The sequence below is a fragment of the Emydura macquarii genome, unplaced genomic scaffold, assembly GCF_026122565.2.
Source record: "Emydura macquarii macquarii isolate MOO-44397 ecotype Brisbane River unplaced genomic scaffold, CSIRO-AGI_Emac_v2 contig_383, whole genome shotgun sequence".
In the NCBI taxonomy this organism is placed as follows: Eukaryota; Metazoa; Chordata; order Testudines; family Chelidae; genus Emydura; species Emydura macquarii.
The window spans coordinates 11,454,060-11,479,344 of NW_027130520.1; the positions used below are offsets into that span (position 1 = coordinate 11,454,060).

The following is a 25,285-nucleotide window of genomic DNA, read 5'->3' on the forward strand; positions in this document are numbered from 1 at the left end:
ATTGATTGAAATTGGCCGTTATTCCCAGAGTGGGTCTGCTTTGAAAAGGCATCCGCACTTTCCTCCTGAAGCCCATGGAAATTCCCTCTGCAGGTTCAGGGCTATGATGTAGGTAGAAGAAAACTCTGTTAGAAGAATGGGCATCCTACAATGTTATCCCCCTCAACTCCTGTGAAAATACATCTTCTACCATAATGCTGATAATATCTTACAAGAAAAAACTCTTTCACACAGGAAATCAATGATGGAGGTTTGGCAGTGGTGGGTCCCATAATAGCACAGAGCACATAGAAGAGTTGTTGCTGGGCCTGATTTTCAAAATTGTTTAGCATTCAGATAAAAGTGGGCTGCCATTTCACTGAAGTCTTAAAGAAAGCGTGCTATCTGGAAGGACCAAAATATCTTGGTGAGTTCTTCACATACATCTCCCACTGCACTTCCACAGCTCCACAGATTTGCTGTTATGACCTGGGGAGCACACAGAGACAGATTTTTAAAGATATTTAAGCACCTAACTCCCATTGATTAAGCTAGGCACCTAAATACCTTTACAAGTCTGGTCCATAGTGCTTATCCAGGCTCTACAATGACCTCCTGAGGCATTGTTCCCTCTTCAGTCCACAAGGAAGGTGATAATTTTTTAACCACGACCTTTTGATGGAATGTCTGATCAGATGGCAATTCTGTGAGTTGAAACTCAGGAATTTTCATTCCCTTCCATGAGTCTGGCCTGCAGAAAGTACACCTGGGCCATTATTTGTAAACAAGACAGTAAAAAAATCTGATATATGACAAAGTCTGATTCCAAGAACTAAAAAACAAATACTGAAAAATATTTTAAAGTATTTATGCTGAGTACCCTTAGGAAATGCATGCACATTTGCATTGTCTTGAGCTCTAGTTTGTAAAGAAGATACAAATCACAAAAGTTGTACACAGCATCTAGTTCATTTGGGATATGTGCACAGCTTCAATGGACACCTGTACACCAAGAAATGGAGAGCTCAAAGTTTCAGTATTTCTTCCATAAAGAATTTGAGTACCTGCTCCCATTTGTAATTTGAAAAGGGCTACATGAAAGGCATGCTTTTAATTTATAGGCAATATAGACAGAGAACTAGAACAGATAGGATTAATGCATATACTCAATGCAAAGGTCTCATCTTACTAACAACTCTTCTGTTGCATCTTTGAGCCAAAGAACCAGTGCCAAGATGACAAGTGATTCATAGAAGTCAAGCCTGTATAAAAAGTGGAGCTGAAGCTAAGCCACGAAGTTTAGAACCAGATTTTTTCCCCCAAAGCTCAAGTATGTGTGTGTGTGTGTGTGTGTGTGCGTGCGCGCGCACATGCACGCATGCATACATGCATGCTGGGGGGTACGTGAGGGGACTGTTCTTCCAGAGTTTTGGTTCAGTCTGTTATTTAAACACGGGCTAGTCATGGAGTTTGGATCTACATCAGAACTTTTTCAAAGTTCAAGTATTGTCAGATTTGCACTTTTGGTTTATTTTTGGCCCTTACAAGAAAGGGAGAGGGGCATGAAGCTGCTGACTAGGTGATATTGTTACAGACCTGAAAAGTGACTTACCAAAACACTCACCTCCCACTTAAACTGATCCACAGAGTTTTCTAACACTGCCCCCTTTTCTCAGTGGAATGTCTTGCATTTTCTCTCCCTTCACTTTGTCACAGGCCCACAAGCAATGGGTCTGAATTATGTATCTCCAAAGCTTTGAATACTGGTACTCCCCACTACTTTTCATTTGCAGAGCTGGGTGAATAATGGATTTTTCTGTTTGGTGGAAATTTTAAAATATTTTATATCAAGAATTTTTTTTTAAATTTATGTTTAAAAATAAAATAAAAGGAATTTTTTTTAACAAAAAGTAACATTTTTTTAAAATGTTTTTTTAATGTCAAAACAAAATAAATTAACAAAATGTTTCAGTGTTGTCGAATCTGAATATTTTGATGAAAAATGTTTCAGTCAATAAAATTTTCCTAGCTCTACTTATAAACTTCTCTCAATTGTTTTCAGGAGGCAAAGTATATATAAATAAATGTGCAATAATGCTGCTTGGGCATCTTTCCCTGCTGACCCCAATCTTGGGTCTTGTGTGCACAAGAAAATTGCATCAGTTTAATTTAACTCAGTTTCTAAACTAGATTAGTCGAACCAGTGCATCTCCACTGGTGCATCTAATTTCAGTTTAGGAGTGGCTTCTTTTGGTTTGGCTTAAAGTCATTCCTAATTGACTTAAGATAAACCAAAAGAATATCTGGTTTAAACCAGAATAAATTTCTACGCAGCCTTTTTTTACCAGTTTAACTTATTAAAATCAATTTAAAATCACACCTTTAGTTAAACCATATAAACTCATATAGATAAGCCTACGATTGGAGCCTCTAGGATGTACTGCCATACAAATAATGAATACAAATGAAATGTTGACATGAGATTTGACTCTGCACCATATCTTAAGAGCATCTTCTCATAAATACATTTAGAATTAAATATCTATCCAGATTATTCAGGATATTGCTACCTTTAATGCAACTGAAGTGTACAGAAGAGACTCCACTACTAGCACAATTATGTATTTTACAATATACATTTTGTGAAGCAGCCATCTTGGTTCACTTTTTAAAATATGGGTTGTTTTGAAAAGACTAACATTATGTTAACGAAGTTTGATCCATATGCAATAACAAGAATGAAAAATGGTACAGCGGTGGAAATGTACAGTTGTCTATGGCATTTTATTACTAATGAACCCGTCACTCTTGTATATACACCACCCTGATATTTCATAATACTTCCTAAAGTATGTACATGAAGTTACACACGAAAAACATTGCTTAAAATACAAGATGTTTCATCAGAAAAACTCCTAAGAAACGTGATACTATTTCAATTTCCTTTTCCTGATCAACTCTTAACCCTTGAACAAGAGGGAAAACCTCATCACATTGGGAAGATTTTCAATCCAAAATTGCCTATATCAGATGAAGCTGTTCCTCCTGAGGACCAGGTTCATGACATTGCTAAAGACTGTGATGTTATTTTAAGAAGTTTCTATCTGTTTTTATATACTAGCATCTTACTTTGGTTGCATGATATTGGAAGCACAGAAAAAAACATCGAACCATGCTGGATTGTATATCTTGTAGCTAATATTACAAACTTAACTAAATGTGCTCCTGGATTTACTCTGTGATAAAGTATATAGGTGAATCCCAAGTATTTGAAGATTTTAAAGTACATTCAAAACTTTCAGAGAGTAGCGGGTTCGAGAGATTGGCAGTTCCAGACCTGTGGAGCTCCTAAACTTTGCAATGCTAAACTGTGTTCCTGTTCCCCTCCCATAATATATACAAGCTGTGCAAAAGGATCAGGCAACAGTTCTCCAGGGGTTAGGTCTACAGAGCGCTGAAGATTGCTCCTGCAGAGACAGCAGGGATACACCTTTGGTTAACCAGAGGCCATTTAATCAAGGTTTACCTGTGGAACATATTGATAATCTGATTCAGCATTACAGAATCAGCCACAGATTTTAATTTGTATTTGTTTGCAGTGAACATTATTTTAATTATTTTTCCCCTCCAAAACATTCCTAATCTCCAATGATCATTTTCAATAAATAATAATTATAAATCATATTGCTAATAGCATTATAATCCCTGAAGATCTCAAAAGGCCTTACAAACATTCATGAATTAAGTCTCCTATCACCCTTAGAAAGTTGGGAAGTAGCGTTATATCCATTTTACAGATGGGGGAAACACAAAGAGGTTACAGACTGTGACTTGCCAACAACCACCAGGAATGGAAACGAAGTCTGCTGATATGCAGTCCTTTCCTTTTCCCACAGGGACTAGCCCTTCTTCCAAGGCACACAAGCCTGTTAAAGGTCCTGCCTGTTTGAAGCTGGTGCTGAAATCAGTGGCAACTGTGCTTAGAGTGTCTGAAATCTCCTGTGGCCTTAGGTTAGATTTCTATATGATTTTTAAAATATACCAGTGCTCTAAAGCGGGTAAGATCTACCAGAGGGAAGGTTGATGGGACCTTTTTGAGACAATTTAGATGACCAATAGTTTTAATGCTTTATTATTACCAAAGTTCCTAACTTCTACTGTTATTAATGAAAATATATAAATTTAGGTTACACTGCACAGTGTGACAAAGCTTTCTATCTTAAACTTAAATAACTTAAAGAGTTATTTGCTAGAAAATATGGCCAAAAAAGGTGAGATTGATTTGAACTCTATTATTTTTTTCCCAAATATTGCTAAATATATGACTCCCCAATACTTAGCAGTTCTCAGATGTTTTCATGTTTGAGGTCCCATGTTTTTCTTGTGGGTACCTCCGTGCATCTCTAAGGGTTACAGGAATTTGAATGAATAAAGCTCTTAACAAAATGCAGGCATATGAATGCAAGAAATATATTTTTTAAGGGTAAAAAGGCCAGGTTTTTTTTGGTCACATAAATTGCTTAGAACAGATTTGTTTCCAGATAATTGTTGGTCTTTAAGGGCCAGATTCTTAAACCTCTACTTCCACTAAGTGGTATCTTACTATGCAAGTAATCCTACTGATTTCAGTGGAACTATAGGTGAAATCCTGGCTTCATTGAAGTCAATGGGTATTTTGCCATTGACTTCAGTTGGGTCAGGATTTCATCCTATGTGCCTAGTAACACAGTACTTAGTATGACTAAGGGTGGCAGAATCTATCCATGAATGCATGCTTTGCTCCTGTGAAAATTAGTAGTTGACACACATCATCAGGAATAGCCAAAATTGAGAATTTTTAAGAGATGATCCTTATATGATTTTTAGGAGATGATTAGATAATTTTTAATTTTTAAGAGATGATCCTTAGATGATTAGAGATGATTAGGCACATGAGTAACTTTTATTCACCTGCATAATGCCACTGAAGTAGAATCCCTACTCATGTGAGTAAAATGTACTCTTTTGCAGGAAGCAATCTTACATTTGCACATTCCAGGATTACCTTTTAAAAGTTTCACATTAACAAAAAACCAGAAAACAGAAGGGTGCTGAAAAATCTCATAAGTAAATGTGTTACTACAATGTAGAAACCTTGTTTAAATGGAGTATCTTTTGATTTCATTAAGTGCCAGAAGCATATACAAATACACTTGAACAGCGTTTAAAATGTACAATGGAAGAACCACAAACACAATGTATTGTTTACTTGCTCAAGACTTCAACTATGGCCAATCCCAGGGCTCTCAGGAATCTTTGTGGACACTTGAGAAAATGGAATTCATACGTAAGTCACAACAGTAGTGATGACTTGCATTTCTGTCTTTCTATTTAAGATAGCCATTGCACTGTAGTACACATATTTCTCAGTGAATTATACCATCTTTTAAGACATTGTAATCCTAGAGCTAGATTCTGACTAGCCCTTGCACGGCTGCACGGTAGGGTCAGTGTGTATGAAGAGGCTTCACTTCTTGAGTAGCCCATAGGAGGGCCAAGCAGAATTCCAGTCCCTGCATTCAGGGAAGTGCAGGATTATTATCACATCACTTGCAGTCCCCAAGGAGAGCAGAGAGGGATAGAGAGCAGATGGAGCCATGACTCCATCTTCCCAAGGTGGACCTTGATGGCCATGGAGAATGGGCATGGGGACAGAGGGGAGCATGCTGCATTTATGATGGCCACCTCTTAGGTACAAAAAAACAGGACTAATTTCTCAGGACAGCTACCACAAAAAAGCTACCTGGGAAAACAGGATAGGTGGCAGCCCTAGAACCTGCAGCCCTTTAAAGGTAATCTGGCCACATATAAATTGCAAATAAGCTCACCTTCTCCTCAACTTGTCCTATAAGGCCACACCTAAAAGCCAGCCTTCTTTTATACTGTCAGAAAGGCACTTAAAATCAGAGCACATTGCTCAGGAGTTGTTGCAAAATGTGATGATGAGTTGTGAGGACAGCAAGTGCCTTGTACTAATAACTGGCCAGGCATTCAGTAAGGATAGACTTTAAATAAATAGACTAGATTTTGAATAAATGCATACATACCAAGACAAAATAGTTGCAGATTATTTCTTATGCTATTTACCTGCCAGGACCCAAATTCAGCGTTCTCTATTGCCTCCACTACAGCTGATGACAGCACTAATAAATGGGAGGAATGAAAGATAAAGCTCCCTGCACATGGTTTAGGTGTTAGTGGTGTTAACCAACAGTTGCAAGAGAAAGACAAAATCATGAATTTGGGTCTTGGCAGGTTAGAAAGATTCTGATTGACCTTTAAATCCCAGGTTATAATTTGGAGTTAGAATCTGATAACGTACAATAATCAAGTATTCAGTTTCAACATACTATAAAATAGTTTTTTAACTGTTTAAGGAAGGGAGAGAACAAAGAAGGAGTACAAACTGTTTATGATGCCAAGCTTCATCCACTTTACAGCTATTACCATTATTTCGTATAATTAATGCTAAATGGATTCCATACATGTAAATCTGCAGCCATTCTGAATGTATTCATATTCCATCAATACCATAAATTCACACTAGTTGACTATGAAAAATAATTCCTGAGTAAATTGCCAAGATAAAATTTCATGTGACCTCTCTGACAATATTTAAATCCTGTCATTAAGTACTGAACAGTTCAATACCAAGCATGCCAGCCAGTTACTGTAAGAAAAAAATGTGATGCTCTGTCTGTTTTCAACTATTAAAATAAACATATTGCAGAAATGAAACCCAAGCTTAAACAATGGGGAAAGTTATCCAATATTAAAATAAACAGTTCTAGGAAAACCCCTGAAAATGTTTACCAAGCTGTTTTTTTGGTAGTTTCTATGGTGAGCATATCTCTGCATCCTTGGATTGCCAATGAATCAGAGTAACACTAACAATACATATGTAAATTCCATTGTACAATGCTGAAACTTAATTGCCTGTAGTCAGCTCTCCAAGAAAGGGCATTTTCAGCTAGATTTGAATTGGCAATTTGTTTCAAGAAAGTTTTTCTAAGATTTATTTTGTTTTCAGAAATCAGCTAATTTTTAAAAAAGATCAAAATCCATTTATCATTGATTAACTAAACTAAAAGCATCAACTTAGTCAATCTCTCTTCCAAAGTGAACAAATTGATGTTCTGTGTATGTTCTATGACAAAATACACTGTTCTGACAAATTTTGCCTCCATATGCAGTTTTAATGAATGTTATATATTACTTTGTAGGGTAATGAACACATTTCTTCGACATAAGTCAAGATATAAATGCTGAGTTCTACATATATTTTCTAATGATTATAATTGCATGATTTGGGTCATAGCCATATAACTACTATTATTTCTCAGTTACCACGTTCATGGCAGGTGCATTAGAAAATTTTGGATAAATGGTATATTAACTACATTTTACATTACAAATTAAGGGGAAAATCAATAGGGGAGGTAGAACTGAGCTTTTCTATATATTCCTTATTTTGAATGGGAGATAAGTTACTACTGAAATGCCCTGCAATGACAGCAGCAACACAGCAAATTTAATATTCAAAGTTGTAATAATGTAGTCAGGTCAGATTCCTTTGCTGTCTGTGAGTTATGCCCCTTCATGGTGAGAAACAGATCCTTTCATTGTAGCAGAAAACTGACACGTGGAGATAAGAGCTTACTGCTGTATGCCAGTTTCATGTAAGCTGTGGGGAAGGTTTTGCCCGCAGCCCAAGTTCTGATCATTGACAAAGCCTACAAAGCTCAAATGTAAAGTTTACACTGCCTATCTAATTGGTTACCTATCTCCCCCTGAACTGTGAGTACTAACTCTAATTTAGACTGTAAAACTCTGGCGAGTCATTTTAATTCTTGTTCAATTCAGGAGTGAAACAGTGATCTTAGTTCAGTCCCTAGTGGACAAATGCAGAATAAGTAACAATCTCCTAAGCATGATTCAGCAGGCAGTTGATCAAGTAAAATCATGAGTTCATGAACACAGACAACATTTCTCTTTTCCATAGAGTTTGCTTTGAAAGATACAGTGATATAACTGAATGAGAATTCTTACACTCCTGAAAGAGACAACCTTCAGTTTCAACCTTTCATCTTTCTAAAGCACTCCAAGTACAGTTTAAATAAAGACTGAAATAAAAAGTGAAGGATACATACCTGGGCTTATCTTGTTATATGTGTTTTCCTTTAACATACGTATTTACTGCATATAATCATCCCCATATCATTAGCACCAAACATATAGTAACTACAGCTAAATCAATCAGAAAATCAGCAAATTAACTACAGAACTGTAAACAAATGGCATGAAATCTTTTCTGCAGTGGCTGTCAGGGATGTGAACTGTAAATGATACAGTTGTCAACAATTACATTAATATGCATTTTTATTGTATATCCAGTATTTGTTCTAAATATGAAATCTTATTGCAGCTAAACATTTAACTAACGGAATACAAAAGACAGAAAATTTTGTTAGCGCACTCTTAAGCTGATTAAGTATTTCACTGAATGATTTTCAGAGAGTTGGCAAAGTAACACTAAACAGATCATAGGGACAGCAGTAATATTTGTGTGTGCATGAATACAGAGAAAAATATATGTTTCTGATGGAAATTATCAGTTGTGCAGAATCATAACTCACTGCCAATTCTCATTGCCAAGCCATAGGGGTGATCCTGCAAAAACTTCCGAGTGCAACTTTACTCACATGAGTAATTCTATTGAAGTCAATGGGATTACTCATATGAGTAAAGTTAGACATCTGCATGTCTTTGTAGCACCAAAGCCCAAGCTTTTTTAAATACAAAAAAGTTCATTTGAAAGTTTACACTTTTAGCACAAATCAGTAAGAATTATTTATTTTTATATTACTCAAAAAAGCTCCTGAGATTCCTTCAGTACTAGCTGTTTCATAAAGACATATCAATAAAAACATGTCAAATGTTTCATGTCAAATGTATTCTACACATTTTGAAAAGTCATACTGTGATGATTATTTTTTAAAATATTGTATTAATTGCTTTTTTCTAATTAGCTGACTGGAGTAATAAAACAATCTGTTTTGGAGGAAATAATAATATTCTCATTACATTGCCTTCACATTATTAATCACATTTAGGCAGTCTTGTTGGTATGTCTTTAAAAGTGCACACTTTTGCTGTGGGTACCAGGTATATCCTTCATGTCATCTGATCTGAAGCTCAGAACTATAAATAGAGATTATAAGAATACTTAATGAAAAGTGTGCCATCGTTAGACATCTCTGAAGGATTATTATACACTCTGGCTCTCAAAACATGCATGGGCTCCTGGGATATAGCTCTTTAAAAAAAAAAAAAAAAAAAGATGCATCTTCCAGCATTGTGGAAAAAGTTTTGCTCCCAGAATCAAGCCCACGAAGAACGGTGAGGTCTAGCTGCCACATTTCTCACCATGTATATAGTAGAAATAGACAAATCCTTGCTATCTCAGTTCTCATAGAAACACATGCAAACTGTGAAGAGCCCAAGAAAGCACAATAAATAAATAGTCAGTTCAACAAGAATTTGAAAGGGAAACACTCACTTTTTGTAGCCACTGCGTGTAATTTTCCATCACATGTTCCAGATGTTGCAGTTTCTGGGAAGAGAAATCCTGTTCCACGTGAGGAGCATCTCTCTGAAGAGCATTTGTGTTGTATTGGTCTGTCGTGCTTTCACGGCAGTTCCCATCTTGTTCTGGAAGAATGAAAGTATAGGTGCACTGCCTATGCTGAATCCGGTTGTATCTTCTCCCAGTGCTTTCTGGACCCCGGCGTTGGTTACTGCATCCTATGTAAGCCAGAAGAGCAGCCAAGAAAGCAAAAGAAAGGAAAATTGTCATGTTATTACTACTTTCCTTTCGTGCTCTTATAGAAACTTTTACCTCTGTCTTTAAATTTGTTCTTTATTTTATAGGAAAAAAAATTTGGAAAGAGGATGGAGAAAAGTATTTAAATATCAGCTTTGGCTAAAATGGTTTTTATTTCACTATAATGATAGCTTCCTTAGTTAAAATTAGAAATATTTATTGCATAGTAGCTAAGATTTATTGTTTCCTCTCTGTTACAGTCCAGCATGTAGTTTCCCTTAGTTAGCTGCCTATGCATATCCCAGTCTCTTTCCCCTCCACTATCTGCTGCAGAACTGCTATTTTCTCTCAGACCTCAGAGAGTTTTATTAAGGTTGCACATTCAAGCCAAGCTGGAAGCAGGCTGCCTTTCACAAGATGACTTGACAGGAATGTGTGTATGAGTGCGCCCCTATGCTAAGGATGGCTGACGGTTCAGTACAGAGGGATCATCTTACAAACTGGCTAGATGCATGACTTCAATCATGTATGGCTGTCCGGTTCCTATTGCACATAACTGATTTTGACAAATTCACTAGGTTTAATAAGTAGGGCAGTCCACCTTAATATACTTCCTATGTTCACACTGACCTATTAAAATGTAGATAAAGTGTAGAAGTTTGTTGTAATCCCTCAGTAAATATACAGAGCTCTGAAAATAAAAATATTCAGCTCTAGATATTTGAATGGTTCTGTTATAGAATGCTAAGTCAGAAGAATGACACTTATGGAAAATATGAACATTTAACAGTCCCTCCCCCTGCACGCTTTTTTTTACAATTACATTTTTGAGCATAGTTTACAGGGATTCTCTGTTCAATACATGGTAAAATCAAAACTGCCAAATAATATTCAGAATGTGCTACACAGAATGTGCTAGAAGGGCGGTATTTCTACATGTTCAGTTAATAGAATAATATGTCTAATTAAAAAAATAATAGTTGAATGTGCTAGCCAGAATATGTAAGGGTGTTATTTGGTATACTGTGTGATCAAAAGTCTCATTCAAAATATTTCTATCAATCTGGAAGTTTGTATGAGTTATATTGGCATCATTATATGTTATTTTATCTTATATATCTTATATCATATTATTTATTATTATGTAGTCCTGCCTTGAGTGCAGGGGACTGGACTAGTAGACCTATTGAGGTCCCTTCCAGTCCTACACATCTATGATTCTGTGATTCTATGTAAAACTTCCTCATAGAGACCTCCTTAGAAAAAAGAGTGTGGTAACTATTTAAAATTATATCTTAAGCATTAATAATGCCTTTGGTGTTTGCTAGAGATGGGTCCAGTACATGAAATTTGGAAACAATCTAAAAGTTCCTAAACTTCAAGGGAGTTTGGATCCAGGTACAACTCTAGTATTTGGTGTAATTATATAAATCACAGTTAACTTCTCTAGAACCCAATTCTGCAAACTTTACTCATGGAGGTAGGTCTTACTAATGTCAGTAATGTTGTTGGCAGCACCAAGACAGTATACATGAACAAAAATAGAATATTTGCATCAATAAAGGCTGCAAGATTCCACCTTTGGTGCTGGCATGGCTGTCACAAACATTTCTATAGGAATTCCAATTTGATCCAACAAAGCTGCAGGAACTGCTAGTCAGAGTTCTTTGCTGTTCCTGAAGAAGCTACTGCCACTCAGAGACAAGGACTTAGTCTTTTTACTCAGTTCAGCCTGACCTTTCATCATTAGCCTGAAAAGGAGCCAATGCATTAGAGCTAGGAGGAAATTTACATTTCTTCTGAGAGAGAACACAAGGAAACATTCAGAGCATGATAACACCTTCATGATCTGAGAGAGAGAGGGGGAGTGAGAGAGGGAGGGTAGCATGAAACAGGACTATTCAGAATGTAGAAAAGAAAAAAGAAAAGAAAAGAAAAGAAAAGAAAAGCACTAAAACTACAGTTAATTTTGGCAAAATAAGAACTTCCCTCCATTCCCAAAACTATCCAGCCCTTACTTCACCTTTCTTAGTTTCTTTTTCCTGCTTCTATACCTATTTTTAAATTAACTTTATAGGGCCCATGGTATTGGAAGCATTTTTCACACTGCTCCAATACAACCAGGTCTACTTCTACAGTAGTTATATACGGTAATTGAGTCTCCGCTTCACATGTATTATATAGTCAGAGCATATAATACAATATAATATAATAAGGAATTCCAGAAGGAGTACTACTGGAGCAGACATAGCAATGAGGAATCAGCATGAATAAGATCCACCTCATGAGACTGGGAAAGAGAATGCTCCAAATCACAAACATGATAAGAATAAACAAATCTGAAAAGTATGTTTCACCTTTTGTCTCAAAGCAGCTTTCAAAGAACAGCAAGTACTGGAGGTGGGTGAACACTGCAGGAAACTTTCCAGAAGCATCATCTCAAATTTAAAAATGATTTGGCTGGGCACACACCATCTTTGCATTCACTTCCTGCAGATATTTCAGCCATCGAGTTCTCCTCACTTCAATGGTTGTGGGCAACAAGTGCTAAGCCTGCAGGCTAGAAGTGATACCTTTTAGATGGGAAAGGACTCTGCTTCACACAGCAGGGTATCCAATTCATCCTTCTTCCACGGCCCCTTTGCATTAGCTGTAAGGCATAGGGTCTTCCCCCTGTAGATAATACTGACTTGGGGGCTCTGCACTAAGCATAAAGCTGGCTGTGCAAAGCTCTGCCCTACTTCTGCAAGAATCCCCTGGCTCAAAGTTATTTAGAGTTATTTCAGAGGAATGAGAAGAGTCTTGGGGGGGACTTGCACTTCTGTAATGGCCCATAGGACCTCTGAAACAGGAGCAAAATTTAGGGTAGCTGTGGATGCTGATCTAGCCTGCACCAAGCCCTGACTGGCCCCTAGAGCCCCTGAACATGGGAAGCAAAAGCAACCTCCCTTCTTTAACCCTGCACTAGCGCTTGGCATGAACCTGCCCCAGAGTTCCTCGATTCCCTTGGCAGAGACCTGGCACAGAGGAAATTGAACCAGCAAGTCAAGGATCTGCTCACAGCCCTTATGAACACAACCATGGCCATGTATGCACACATGCAATAAATGTACATCTTACTGTAAATTTTTTCTAGGAGTGATGACTTGCACAAGCCAGTGGTACCAAACTAGAAAAGGTTTAACATTTTCTAAAGTTCACTATTCCTACCTACAGTTTCTGCTACCACTCTCTATATCGCTATCCTTCTCTGAGAATTTCAAAGGACCACTTCAAGTCCTCCTCCTTATTACAGGAGTACATACATCCAATCAGCAAATAACAATATCTTGTGACTTCTGTGAAAACTCCAACTAACCAACACAGCTCAAATTTTGAATATCAGGGATTTAATACTGAGAGCCAACTGTTTGTGATTTCAGTCCAAAGAGAAAAAGGAAGAGCCCCCAAAATATGTTGAGTAATTGTGAATAACAAATACATTTGAAGGAACTGTCCATCTGCCAACTGACATTCCACAAGTTAAAAAAGGAACTAAATTAAATAAGTCATTTATCCACAATCACTGACTCAGCTCTGGTAAGCATAAATGATCCCCGTTTTATAGATGCAGAAGTCGACAAAGGTTAAGTGATTTCTCCAAGCTTAAATAGGAAGTCAGTGGCAGAGCTAGGAACAGAACCCAGGTCTGAATTTACTTTAAAAACTCTTGTGCATTCCCAAGACCACTTCCTCAATGTCTGTCTTCTTCATCCCCTTGCACTTTTCCTATTATAAAATCCTGGAACAGGGCAGGGATGGCCCTGGACTAGAGGTTTTCCCTCCCCAGCCTGCTTGTGTATTTAGTTGATGCATGAAATTCAGCAGTTGACTATGTAATCCATCCTAATAATAAAAAAAGATGAGGATTTTTGTCCAGATCAAGGTTACACTCACACAGTATTTGTCCCCATTTATCGTTCAGAATACACATATAAATAATTTGATGTCTTTTATCACAGAATGATATATATCCACAGAGTTTAAATACACAGTGAACAAAAATAATGCAATTTCTCTACATTTCTGTTGCAATGTGTGTTGTTGCTATAGTTAAATTAGATTAACTTGCAACATGTCATACAGTGTAACTGGATTTGCTCCAGCCAACTTGATCTTTGTCAACACAACAGAAAACCTAGAGAAACTAACTAGGTTCTGCCAGATACCAAGTGCACGATTTACAGTGGGGTTACCTCCAGCTAAATCAATGGCATTTAGTTTGGCACAGTCCTATTGACATCTTACATTCCCAACAGAGTACTTAATCTCAATCAAAATACATACAAGGAATTTCAAAATCAAGTTAATGAAATGAGGTCTTGATTCTGATCTCACTTACACCATCTTCGCATGGGTATTACTTCACTGCTTCAATGGAGTTATTCCTGATTTACACCAGTGTTATAAGAGGTGAGAGTCATGGACATTCTTTTTTCCAGTGTCTGATTGTGAAGAATACAAATTCTATTCGGTTAGCCATTGGGGAAGGGTTACTTACCATTAAAAAACACTTTATCCTACTACTTGAATGTTTTGGTTTGTTAATCTCCTGGGGGCTGGTTGGTGGTGGTTTCAACTAAATTACTTTTCAGGAGTGAAGTGTATATATTTGCATTTGTATATTCAAGCCAGGGTCCTATGTAGCATAGTTGACCAGGTCATCCCTCAAAGGAACACACTGATGAACTCTCATTACAAGAGGTAAATTGCTTTGCTCACCCATTCTCACCTTCTACTCAATGACTGTCATTAGACCTCAAGTACCTGGCTTTCATCCACCTCCCCCATTGTTCTCGATGCACTTGTACATGTATATGATGATCTTATATTTCTCATTTCTACCTCTGCATCTGACGAAGTGAGCTGAGCCTCACAAAAGCTTATGCCTGCTAAAATTAAATTTGTTAGTCTTTAAAGTGCTACAGAACTCTTGTTGTTTTTGCTGTATACAGACTAACACGGATACCCCTCTGGAACTGATGTACACTGAGTCATTCTATTTCCCACCCCAGCAGTTCCAGCATCTGATCTCATACCTGGGAGCAGCCAAACAGCTGGGAAGATTGATATAGTGGCAAAAAAGCAGCAGCTCTTAAGAGAAATGAATGGTCTGCCACAGAAACTACTGAACTACTGGTTATGACATTTCTGTGTCCATGCAGAAACAGTGAGGCTTGTCAGGGCTCTTTTTGGCTTAATTACTTTATCTGACTGGTCCCAAATGAGTAGCTAGTTAGGAACTCTGTGACTCTATTTCCTGAAAACTTAATTTTATGCTGTGGACTGCATGGAAAAAATTAGTAAATCTCATACTCCTAACTACTCTTCCAGTTTGCACATAGTGAGAAAAATTCAATTAGACAAATCCAGTTCACTTGGTTCTCATTCATTACACAGGAAAAACCATGAAACCACCCTTAACAGCCTGGCTAATATAGGCTTTGTTATCACCTTTCCCATCTATCAGACTCATATTTCTTTCCTTGAACAGGACCAAGTATTGCCCTGAATGCATGCAACTGCCATTCCCATCAACAGTTGTGCGTGCTAACCAAGGACAGCATATGACAATATCTGTTTGCAAATGACCAAAATAGAATAAAATAGAATTTCCTGATTCTGAATGGCCACTAAAGGGAAAAATAGCGGTGATTCCACACTTCTACAAGTCTTTTTGTGTGCCTATAACAAAACCAACCCCATATCGGTATTATTAACTCCCACTGGAAGAGATGGATGTTATATAGGAATACATATACAGGACTGAACTTTTTTTAAGCCTGCATTTTTGGTGCCCACAAAATGAGCTCTGGGACAAATCTAAGTTCCTGGGTTTCTAACCACGCAAGTTGAGCTCACAGTCAGGAAGCTAGAGATGCAAGTATTGATTTGCATCTGCAATTTAGCAGTGGGTGCAACATGGAAACATAAATTTTGCTGATGCAAATTGCAGCCTTTTGAAAATTTTGCACACAATTCAGTACTGACCAACAGCACAGTACAGCTGAATAGTTTATTTATTCCAGGAACTACTCTCAGGAATTATTCCCCACTGGGGAAAAGTACATGTGAGAAAACAACATCCCATTACTTGGTGGGATTGAGTTTATGATCTTTGTCCATATAGAAAGGCTAGCATTTAAATTATGACAAGTCCAGCTATTTTGAGAACAAACATTACTATGGTATATGATTTAAATAAGAAATTACCATATTATGAATGTTCTATATAGCCTAACATTGTTGTTAGTGTTGTGGTTTTTTAATTCTTATTTAATTAAAAATCAGAAAGACAATTTTTTCCCCAGCAAGTTACTTTACTTATCAAAGAGGCCATTGCATTCTGAAGTAGCTTCAGTTTCTCAATGAATTTAAGATGTAGTCTGTCCCAAGAGGAGTGTGTTGCATTAATCTCATCTTGAGGTCACAAAGGCATGAATCATGGCACTGAGATCTGCGTGGGAAAGAAAATGTTGCAACCCCCTAGTCAGATGCAAATGTTAAAAGGTCGTCCTGGCTACTGCTGAAAGGTGGTCATCCAGAAATGTTTGGGAATCTAGTCAGAAACCAAGTTACTACTATGAGTAACAAGTGGTGGACAAACACCACTCTTCACCACATATGCCATTTGTTTTCCCCAGCCCACCTCTCTTTTAGCTGGACTGAGCTCCTCAGACAGGTCACTATCATTCATATCCCAGACTTTACGAGTCATTGGGAAGGTTCTCAGCTGTATCCCTTGTCTCTTTAGGCTCAAATGAAAGGGCAGCCACTCATCATGGTTAGGTGTTTTGATGGGCTGCCTTTATCAGGAATAGAAGGAATGGGGAGGGCAGGGACTTCTCCATAGAATATGGGTTTTCCTTATAGGCCCATAGCAGGTTTTGAACATCTCTAGTATATATGCAGGATACCCACAGAATTGGTCTCAGAGAGAAGTGTGAAGCTCCTTAAGAAAAGCTCCATCTATTCCACCAGAAGACTACAGGCATATCAATATTTTCATGCCTGCATAACTCTGGGGATCAACATTTTTGGAGGCTACTGATTGATAATATCAAGATGGATACCTGATTTTTGTCCATCTCTAGAAAATCAACCAGCATAATTAATTTGAGGCTATGCGGTCCTATCTCGCCATAACCTTTTCAGTAATCTTAACCACAAAGGATAGCTTAGACACAGGACAATAGTTGTCCAGGCTGTCACTGTGAAGTAATGGAATCTTGAGTGTAGCCTACCTCAGTGCATGAAAAAAGATGGCAGCCTGCCCTCCTTTAAAAGAGGTGCTGATAATCTCCACAAACCCTGGCCACAGCATCTCCTTTCCTGTGTTCCTCAGACACAAAGGCATGGATTCAGAGCACAGTTTATGGCACTGATTTCCTCCAAGACCTCCAGCATCTGATGAAATTCATATAGAGATGAAAAAGCACTTGACCCCCCAACACTGTCCTGACTCTTCAGATACAGAAACATCCAAATCTGGATTATTTTTCTCTGTAAAATAAAATTTCTTCATGCTGGAAGGAATTCCTATCAGCCTCTGAGTGGATTCGGATAAGATTATACATCTGGAAATAAATCAGCTGTTCAATATGATGGAGGCAAAGAACCTCAGCTTTGCCTCTTTCACTATGTTATAAGAATTGTCCATCACTAGAGGTCTAATCTCCTTCCCTTCCTCTGTGACAAGGTGACCTTAGAAGTTATGGGATATGGATGTCTAGGGGTCATTTATCAATGGTGCTGGACAAAAGGTAGTTATAAAAGTTAGACAGAGTGGTGTATCTTACATCTTGATTACTCAGTTACTGCAACATCCTTTTCTCTGACCTTGACAAATTCAATCTTGGCCTGCTCAGATCCATTCAGAATGCTGCTGCAAAGATCATTTTTCTAGCCTGTCATGTTGATCATGTCACCCGACCCTCTTCGCATCCCTCCACCAACTCCCCCTTCTCTATTGTATCAAAAACCAGCTGCTTGTCTTCACTTTCAAGGCCCTACATGTCTTAATCCTTACCCTACCTATCCTCTCTCATTCACTATCAAGATGTCGACCCCCATCTATGGCTGGCCCATGGTGCCAGCCTCCCTCTCTCCCTTGTTAAATTTTCAAACACCTTCATGCTTTCTCCCGTGCTGTTCCTCCTGCTGGGGAAGAGCTTTGAGTAAATATCTGCAAAACTAACACATTATCTACCATCAAAACCCTCCTTAAAATTCTCTTTTGACATGATGCCTACAAAAATCTTGACAATGGTTAGGCGTCTGGTGCATTGATACCACTGCCTATCATGCTAACCAATATGGCCTCACTCTTTTCTTTGTAAGATTTTTGGCCACGGACTATGTTTTTTGTTCTGTATTTGTACAGCACCCAATGGGATCCGGGTCCATGACTAGAACTCCTAGATGCTACAGTAATTCAGATAATAAAATAGTAATAATAAAAAATGCTGCAGGAATAACTTTCCCCTCAAAACCTTTTGAAAATGGTTTGGTAGTATCATTTTTTTCACGACAAACAATAAAAACAAGTCCTCTGTCTCAACAGGAAAGGCTAAAGGCCAAGCCCAATCTCCATCTGCAGGAGGTAGTGGTCAGTCCATGACATTGGTAAACCATCTACTTTCCCAAACACCAGATTAAGTGTATAGCCAACTGTTCTGATTGGGGCTTGTCTTGGAGATAGTGGGCATAAAATGTTTTTAAAAGAAAAATCTGAAGATAATAAAACAACCATTTAAAATATATTTCTCTGTAAATGAGAGATGAATCAAAATCCTAGGTTTGGGCAACCCCAAATTCGGAACTAAACCTAAACTGCTTAATTCTAAATCTGGCTTTACATTTAACAAATGGACATATTCTTCACAGTGGCCACGAGTCATAGAGTGTTTAAAACCTACACACTGATCTGAATTTCTTTTTTATACTCCACAGTCATGGAGCTGCCCAGTTGCTTTAGATTACTAACAGAGCTGGGGCAACATTTTTACCAGACCAAAAAAAACTCCCAAACAGATCATTCATTCAGAACGTGAGGAAAAACTATTAACTTTGTGATTTGGAGCCTGCTATGGCCAGTTGAGCTTGGATTTGGGGCTTACCCAGCCTAAAATTACTCATAGACTCATAGAAGGGACCCGTGATCATCTAATCTGACCTCCTGCACACTGCAAGTCACAGAACCTCACCCACCCACTCCTATAATAGACCCCTAATCTCTGGCTGAGTTACTGATATCCTCAAATCATGATTTAAAGACTTCAAGTTACAGAGAATCCACCATTTACACTAGTTACAACCAAACATCATTTTGGAAAAGTTACTTAGCTGTCACTGAAGGGTCTAAGGGCATCATCTTTATGAAGGTAACATTTTTTGAGAGACAAATCACCAGAGCAGGTTCTGTTGGGTCGGAATTCTAATGTTCATCCAATAGCCTGGCACTAAGAAATATACTCAGAAATGGAGGAGGAAAAAATATTTGATGGACTGAGAATGAATGGAAAAGCCCCACCATGCTAAGCTTCAGAGAAGACCTAAAACACTGCAGCATCTGGGACTGTGGCGCCTCTCACACCTCCAGCCCATTTATTCATTCGTTCAGGCTCAGACTCAACTACTAATTATGTTGGCATTGGGAAAAGGAGGAGCCAACCCCCTAAGGTTACTGGAGGTAAGCCATCCAGACATTGACAGAAACAGATAGAGACAGTCTAGATTCCAGAATTACAGCTATTTCTTATTTAGGAAAGGTGACATATAAATAAAATATCACTTATATTATTATACTGTCGTTTTCTCCCCCACCTCTATTTATTTTTGCAAGCTGCCTCTGGTTACATGTTCTATGTATGGTTATGATGCTGAGGCATGACTTGAAGCTCTGTGCTAATACAGGGTACATTAAAATATATATGTGCTTGGTTAACTGGTTAAAAACTTGACAACGGATTAAAAATGCTTTTTTTTAAGAAAGGTTACTCAAGTCCTTTTATTTTGATGGATTAACTATACAGTTCACCTTCTTTTGTTTAAGAAATAAAAACTTCAGACTATAAAAAACCTTTGACTACTAACAATCAAAAAAGCTAAGTGTGGTGCATTAACGGTATCAACGTGACCACTAGTGTAATGATACACTGTGCTGCACTGCACAAAAAAACCTTCCTAGTTCCATGCAGCACACACTGCAAGGTTCACGAGTTTCCTTAGGGTGGCTGCACTTTTGCTGTCTCCACCTATCTCTCATGTCATACTGAGGCTGTGAGCTCTTCGAAGAAGGGGCCCTCTTTGTGTTCTGTTTTTGTACTGCTCCTAGCACCATGGGGGCCCTGATCCATGACTAGGGCTCCCAGGCAGTACTGCAATACAGATAAATAATAATAGCAATACTTTCAGTAGTGTTTATGGGCTAGGGGTACGATTTTCAAAAGTGTCTAAGTCACTCAGGATGTTCAATGAGACTTAGGCTCCTAAGCACCTACGTCACCTTTGAAAATGGCACTTAAGTTCCTAAGTGACTTAGGAGCTTTTGAAAATTTTACCCCACATCTTCAGCTGGTGTAAACTGATATAGTTAATTAAGTTAATGAAACTCGAGCAATTTATACCAGCGGAGGATAAGGTCTCAAATTCCTAAAATACCAGTGCCCATTTAAACACTGTTTGTTGAATTTAAACACGGTATTTGCTGCCCATATGCTGAATGTCACCTGCTTCGCTTCATGTTCTTTTAAGACCCTTTGCTACTGCGATGAATGTGATGACAGAGGTCACATAATGTGCTATATGGGCACTTTTTACATTAATGGTACTATATCCTGTGACCCAAGTACTGAAATATGAGCACCAGTTCTTGGAATCTGTCCTTACGAGCATGTGTGATCATGCACTAGATCACTAGAGCACTAGTGGTCAGACAACTTCCTTTTCTTGTATGAATAGAACAGAAAAGATTATGTAGTGCACCATCTAATAATGTACAGTTTATTCTCTATGTATTTCAGTCACTATATTTTTCACTTACATTACAATGTAATTCAAAGTAGAATTCTTAATTCTGCACTTGGATCACTGTAAACACATCAGCACGTTACTATGAATTTAACTACTGAATGCCAGTAAAAAATTATTTAAACTGTTAACTGCCAGTTTAAAGCAGCAATGAATCCTTAGGATCAGCACCTCCAAAATTATCACCGAGGGGCATAGATAAATGTGATCTTTGGCTCTTTGAGAAATGGTGGGGGAAAAAAGGGGCAATAAGGGTTGGGAGGGACCATTATCTAGTGACTAGAGCATGGTTTGGGGAGTTGAGCGTTCTCGGTTCTATTTCCTACTTTGTCACTAGCTCCTTGTGTGATCCTTTCCAAGACACTTAAGGTTAAGTTTTCAAAGTGCCCTCTAATTGTGGGTGCTTCAATTTTTGAGCACCCTGGTTTTGAGAGATGTTCATCACCCGTACTACCCAATGATTTCAAATGGAGTTCTTAGTTGTCAGCACCTCTGAAAATACAATTTTTCACAATCTGTGTGACAAATTTGTGTACCAAATAATTAGGCCACCCCAAATATGCAATTATTTTTAAAACTGTAGGCCAGAATCTCCCTGTGTGTCAGTTTTCTCATCTGTGAAATGGAGAGAAATTCTGCCACTTCAAGTAATAGTGCCTATTCCATGTCCAGATAAAAGAGGAAGGTTCTGCAGACGGATTTGCAACCAGCAGAAAGAGTTCAGTTAAACCAAAACTTGGTGACAATAGGTGCTGATGCAGCAAAAAACCCAAGTATGACAGATCTCAATGAAAGCTGAAAAGAAACTGAGAACTTGAGACAATGAATCCTGACAACCAAATGTGTAACAAGAGTAGGCATGTGGAATGTATGTAGTTTGTATAGTACTGAAAATCTTTCACAGGTTGCATGAGAAATTCAGATATAGCATCTGAACATACTTGGCATCAGATGAGATGGAGATGTGTAAGGAGTAGTCAGATGGTGTCCAATAGTGCTATAATCTTACATTCAGGAGGAGGAATGCATGAAAGAACTGGAGAAATGATGTTGGATGACATCATAGTGCTGTCATGGGAGCCAGTGAACAACAGAATCACAACAGCCAGTTTTCTAACCAGACATGTCAAGTAAGCAATAATCCAAGAATATGCACCAACAAATACAGCAGGCAACAGTGAAAAGAATACATTCTATGAGCAGGCCCAGCAAGTATTGGATGATGACCATGACATCAAGTTAATAGGTGACTTCTATGGACAAACTGGGAAAAACTCTACTGTTTGGGAAAGAGTCATGAGTATAGCAGCAAAAGGCATCCAAAATGATAATGGTGAATGGCTCTTGAATCTTTGTGGCACAGACACAGGTAGGAGGCGGTTTCTTCTGGCACAAAAAGATTCACAAGCTCACACTGAGATCAGTAGACAATGTGACTGTCAACCATGTGTATATATCTAAGAGATGGGCATCTTCTGTGCGGGATATCAGAGTTAGAAGAGGAGCAGAAGTTGGCTGAGATCATTATCTTTTAGTATCCACATTACCATTTTACCTAAAAAAGATCACAAAAAGAGTATTATAGCATAAGAGAAGCTGAAGAACAAAGAAACGTAGATCAAATTTTAGAGTGCACTTAGCAAATGATTCAATGTTTTACAGGACCAGGCTGATTACAGTCTGCAAGACAGATGGCCAAACTGAAAGAAGATGGTAGTTGAGACAACAGAGAAAACAGTGGGCCACCAAAGAGGGTGGAAGAAAGATGCATGGATTACATTTGAAACATGGGAAGCAATTTATGAGCAGAAAGTCCTGAAGGCAAAAAAAGGCAGAGGCAGAACTCTTAGAGGCAGATGCAAGATACAGAGAAAAGAACAAAGAAATAAAGAAAAGATGTGGGCAAGATAGAAATGCCTGGGTTCAGGAGAGAGCCGCAGAGGCAGAACCAGCAGCATGGAGAGGAGACTTCAAGCAGCTCTAAAGAAGAGTGAAAGACCTCTGACGAAGAACGAGACTGTTACAGATAATGGCCACTAGGGACTCTCATGAATGGATTGAAAATGCACAAAGGACAAGCCAGACAATGGAAAGAACATTTCCATTTCATATTAAACTGTACAGGATTGATGATAGTGCACAGGTTTGAGAAAAATGCCAAGGCTAAGCTAGAAATAGAAGAGGGACCAACAACATACAATGAAAGCGATAAAGTTATCAACATGGGAAAGCTTCCTCAGCAGAATGGAAGCAGAAGTACTAACGGCAGAAATTCTGATTCAGTAGATAATAAAACTCTGTAACAAAATGAACAAATGCCACAAAACTGCAAAGACTGAGTCAATATGGCATTGCCAAAAAAAGAGAGTGATCTCAGTGTATGAACTGGAGAAGTATTATAGTGATATCAGTCTTGGATAAAGTATTGGCTACTGTTATGCTGAATAGAATAAAGAAGGTAGTGGATAAAATATTACAAGACGAACAGGCTGGATTCATGATTCAGGTAGATCATGTTGTGAACAGATATTCACTCTTTCACAGATCATCGAAAAGCTACTGCTTGGCACAAACCCACCTTAATCAACTTTAAGCAAAAGTTTGATAGTGTCCACAGACAGACCCAGTGGCATATTGTTAGAAGATATAGGATACCAAATAAGATGATCAGCATAATAAGAAGTTTATCTTATGGACGCAGATGCACAGCAAGACGGGATACAAGCTGGGTGAGTGGTCCAGTATTGTGACTGGAGTTACAGAAGGGCATACGTTATCCCCAATTCTCTTTGCATTAGCAATATGATGGAGCGCTTCATCCATCAGCATAGGTACTCCACCTCCCCAAAAGCCCTCCCATTGACATAGCACTGTCTACAGTGGGAGTTTGGTCAGAATAACTGTGTCGCTCAGGGGTGTGGATTTTCCACACCCCTGAGTGACGAAGCTATACTCACATAGGTTTGTAGTGTATACTAGGGCTTAAAGAAAGGAGTTTAAGTGTGGAAAACAGGCAGGGAGGGAGAGCTGAGTGGACGGGGTGAAAAGTGGGGACTTAAAGGGGGATGGTGGATGGGGGCAGGGGAAGCAGCAGGGATCAGCGAGATGAGGCAGTGGTGGTGGGAGAAGCAGGGGCCTGGATGGGGAGGGTGGATGTGAAGAGGGAAGGAAGCAGGGAGCTGGAGAGCACTGTGGGAGCACTGATAGCGAGGGAAACAGAGACCGAGTGGGAATGTGAAGCGGGAACCTGGGGGTGGGGAAGCAAAAGGAACCTGGTTGGATGTGTGTGTGAAGTGGGGAAAGAAGTGTGTGTGTGTGTGAGGGGAATAGTGATGGGAGTGGGGGGTGAGGGGGGAAGGAGTGGAGTTGGAAATGGAGGAGCGGGAAATGGGGACTCGGGAGAGCAGTGGGGCAAGCAGGGAACCAGAGTGGAATGGGGGGGAGGGGCGGTGATGAAGGAAGAAGGGCCTCAGAGGGGGGACTGGGTGGGAGCAGGCAGGGACAGTGGGGAGAGTGGAGATGTGGGGGAAGAAGCAGGGACCCGGAAGGGGAGCTAGCAGGGACTCTTTGTAACAAACACTAGGTTTCTCAATTCAGCCTCCACAAACATTGCCTCTGGAAGAAGGGCCAGTGTGTGTATGTGCGGGGAGGCAGGGGGTAGGAGAGTGGGGGGTGACTCCAAAGGTGCCCCTACTGCTGCCTACACATAGCAGAAGCAGCAGCTTAATATTCTGCTCATTCACTGGGTGTACAGCTCAGATTACAGAAGTGTGTGACTCTCTAGTGTTTGCATTATGTAATTAATTAATTAGAAGAAGATATAAACTCATTAGCACACTGGAATCATGCTTTGCCCGTCCCTATTTAAAATAACAGGTGTAATTTATTTATATATTACTGGGACCTGTCAAACGCATATAGCTGATGTTGCAGGTCTGAGCCAAGCTTCAATGTTTAGCTGTGTGCAACAGGTGACAGTTGCTCTGCTGTGTATAATTTCCACATGCAACATATTGAGTTTCTAGGACTTCAGGAGTAATAGATCAAACAGAGATAATAAAATAAGATTTCGGTGAACTCTGCTTATGCGTTGAAAGCTGCTGATTGAATGATATTATCATTCAGTGACACGTACAATTAATGATGTGCACAGCACCTGTACGTCGTGGCCCACTGCTATTCAAGTTAACAGCAAGACTCACAGTGATTTGAATGGGAGCACGATCAGGGTCAACTAATGTGTCTTATGGAACAGACATCATTCTGAATGTCATTTGTGATACAGAATGATCACTGCAATCTTAACAACAGTATGAAGGAAATAGACAGGGATTGATATGCTCTGCATTTCCCACTGAATCAGCATTCAAAATG

General features: G+C 38.8%; 1 protein-coding gene across 2 annotated transcripts in view; it reads right to left on the reverse strand.

Annotated features, from left to right (window-relative positions):
- Nucleotides 1–25,285, reverse strand: part of ANGPT1 (angiopoietin 1) — a 349,961-nt gene that overhangs the window by 176,797 nt on the left and 147,879 nt on the right. The window contains exon 2 of one of the 2 annotated variants that reach the window (XM_067537390.1): nt 9,578–9,822. In XM_067537390.1, the coding sequence (XP_067393491.1) occupies nt 9,578–9,607 (30 nt within the window). In that variant the 5' untranslated portion in view covers nt 9,608–9,822. Of the gene's footprint in view, nt 1–9,577; nt 9,875–25,285 lie in introns of those variants that run through there. The other variant, XM_067537389.1, reaches the window with a different exon arrangement.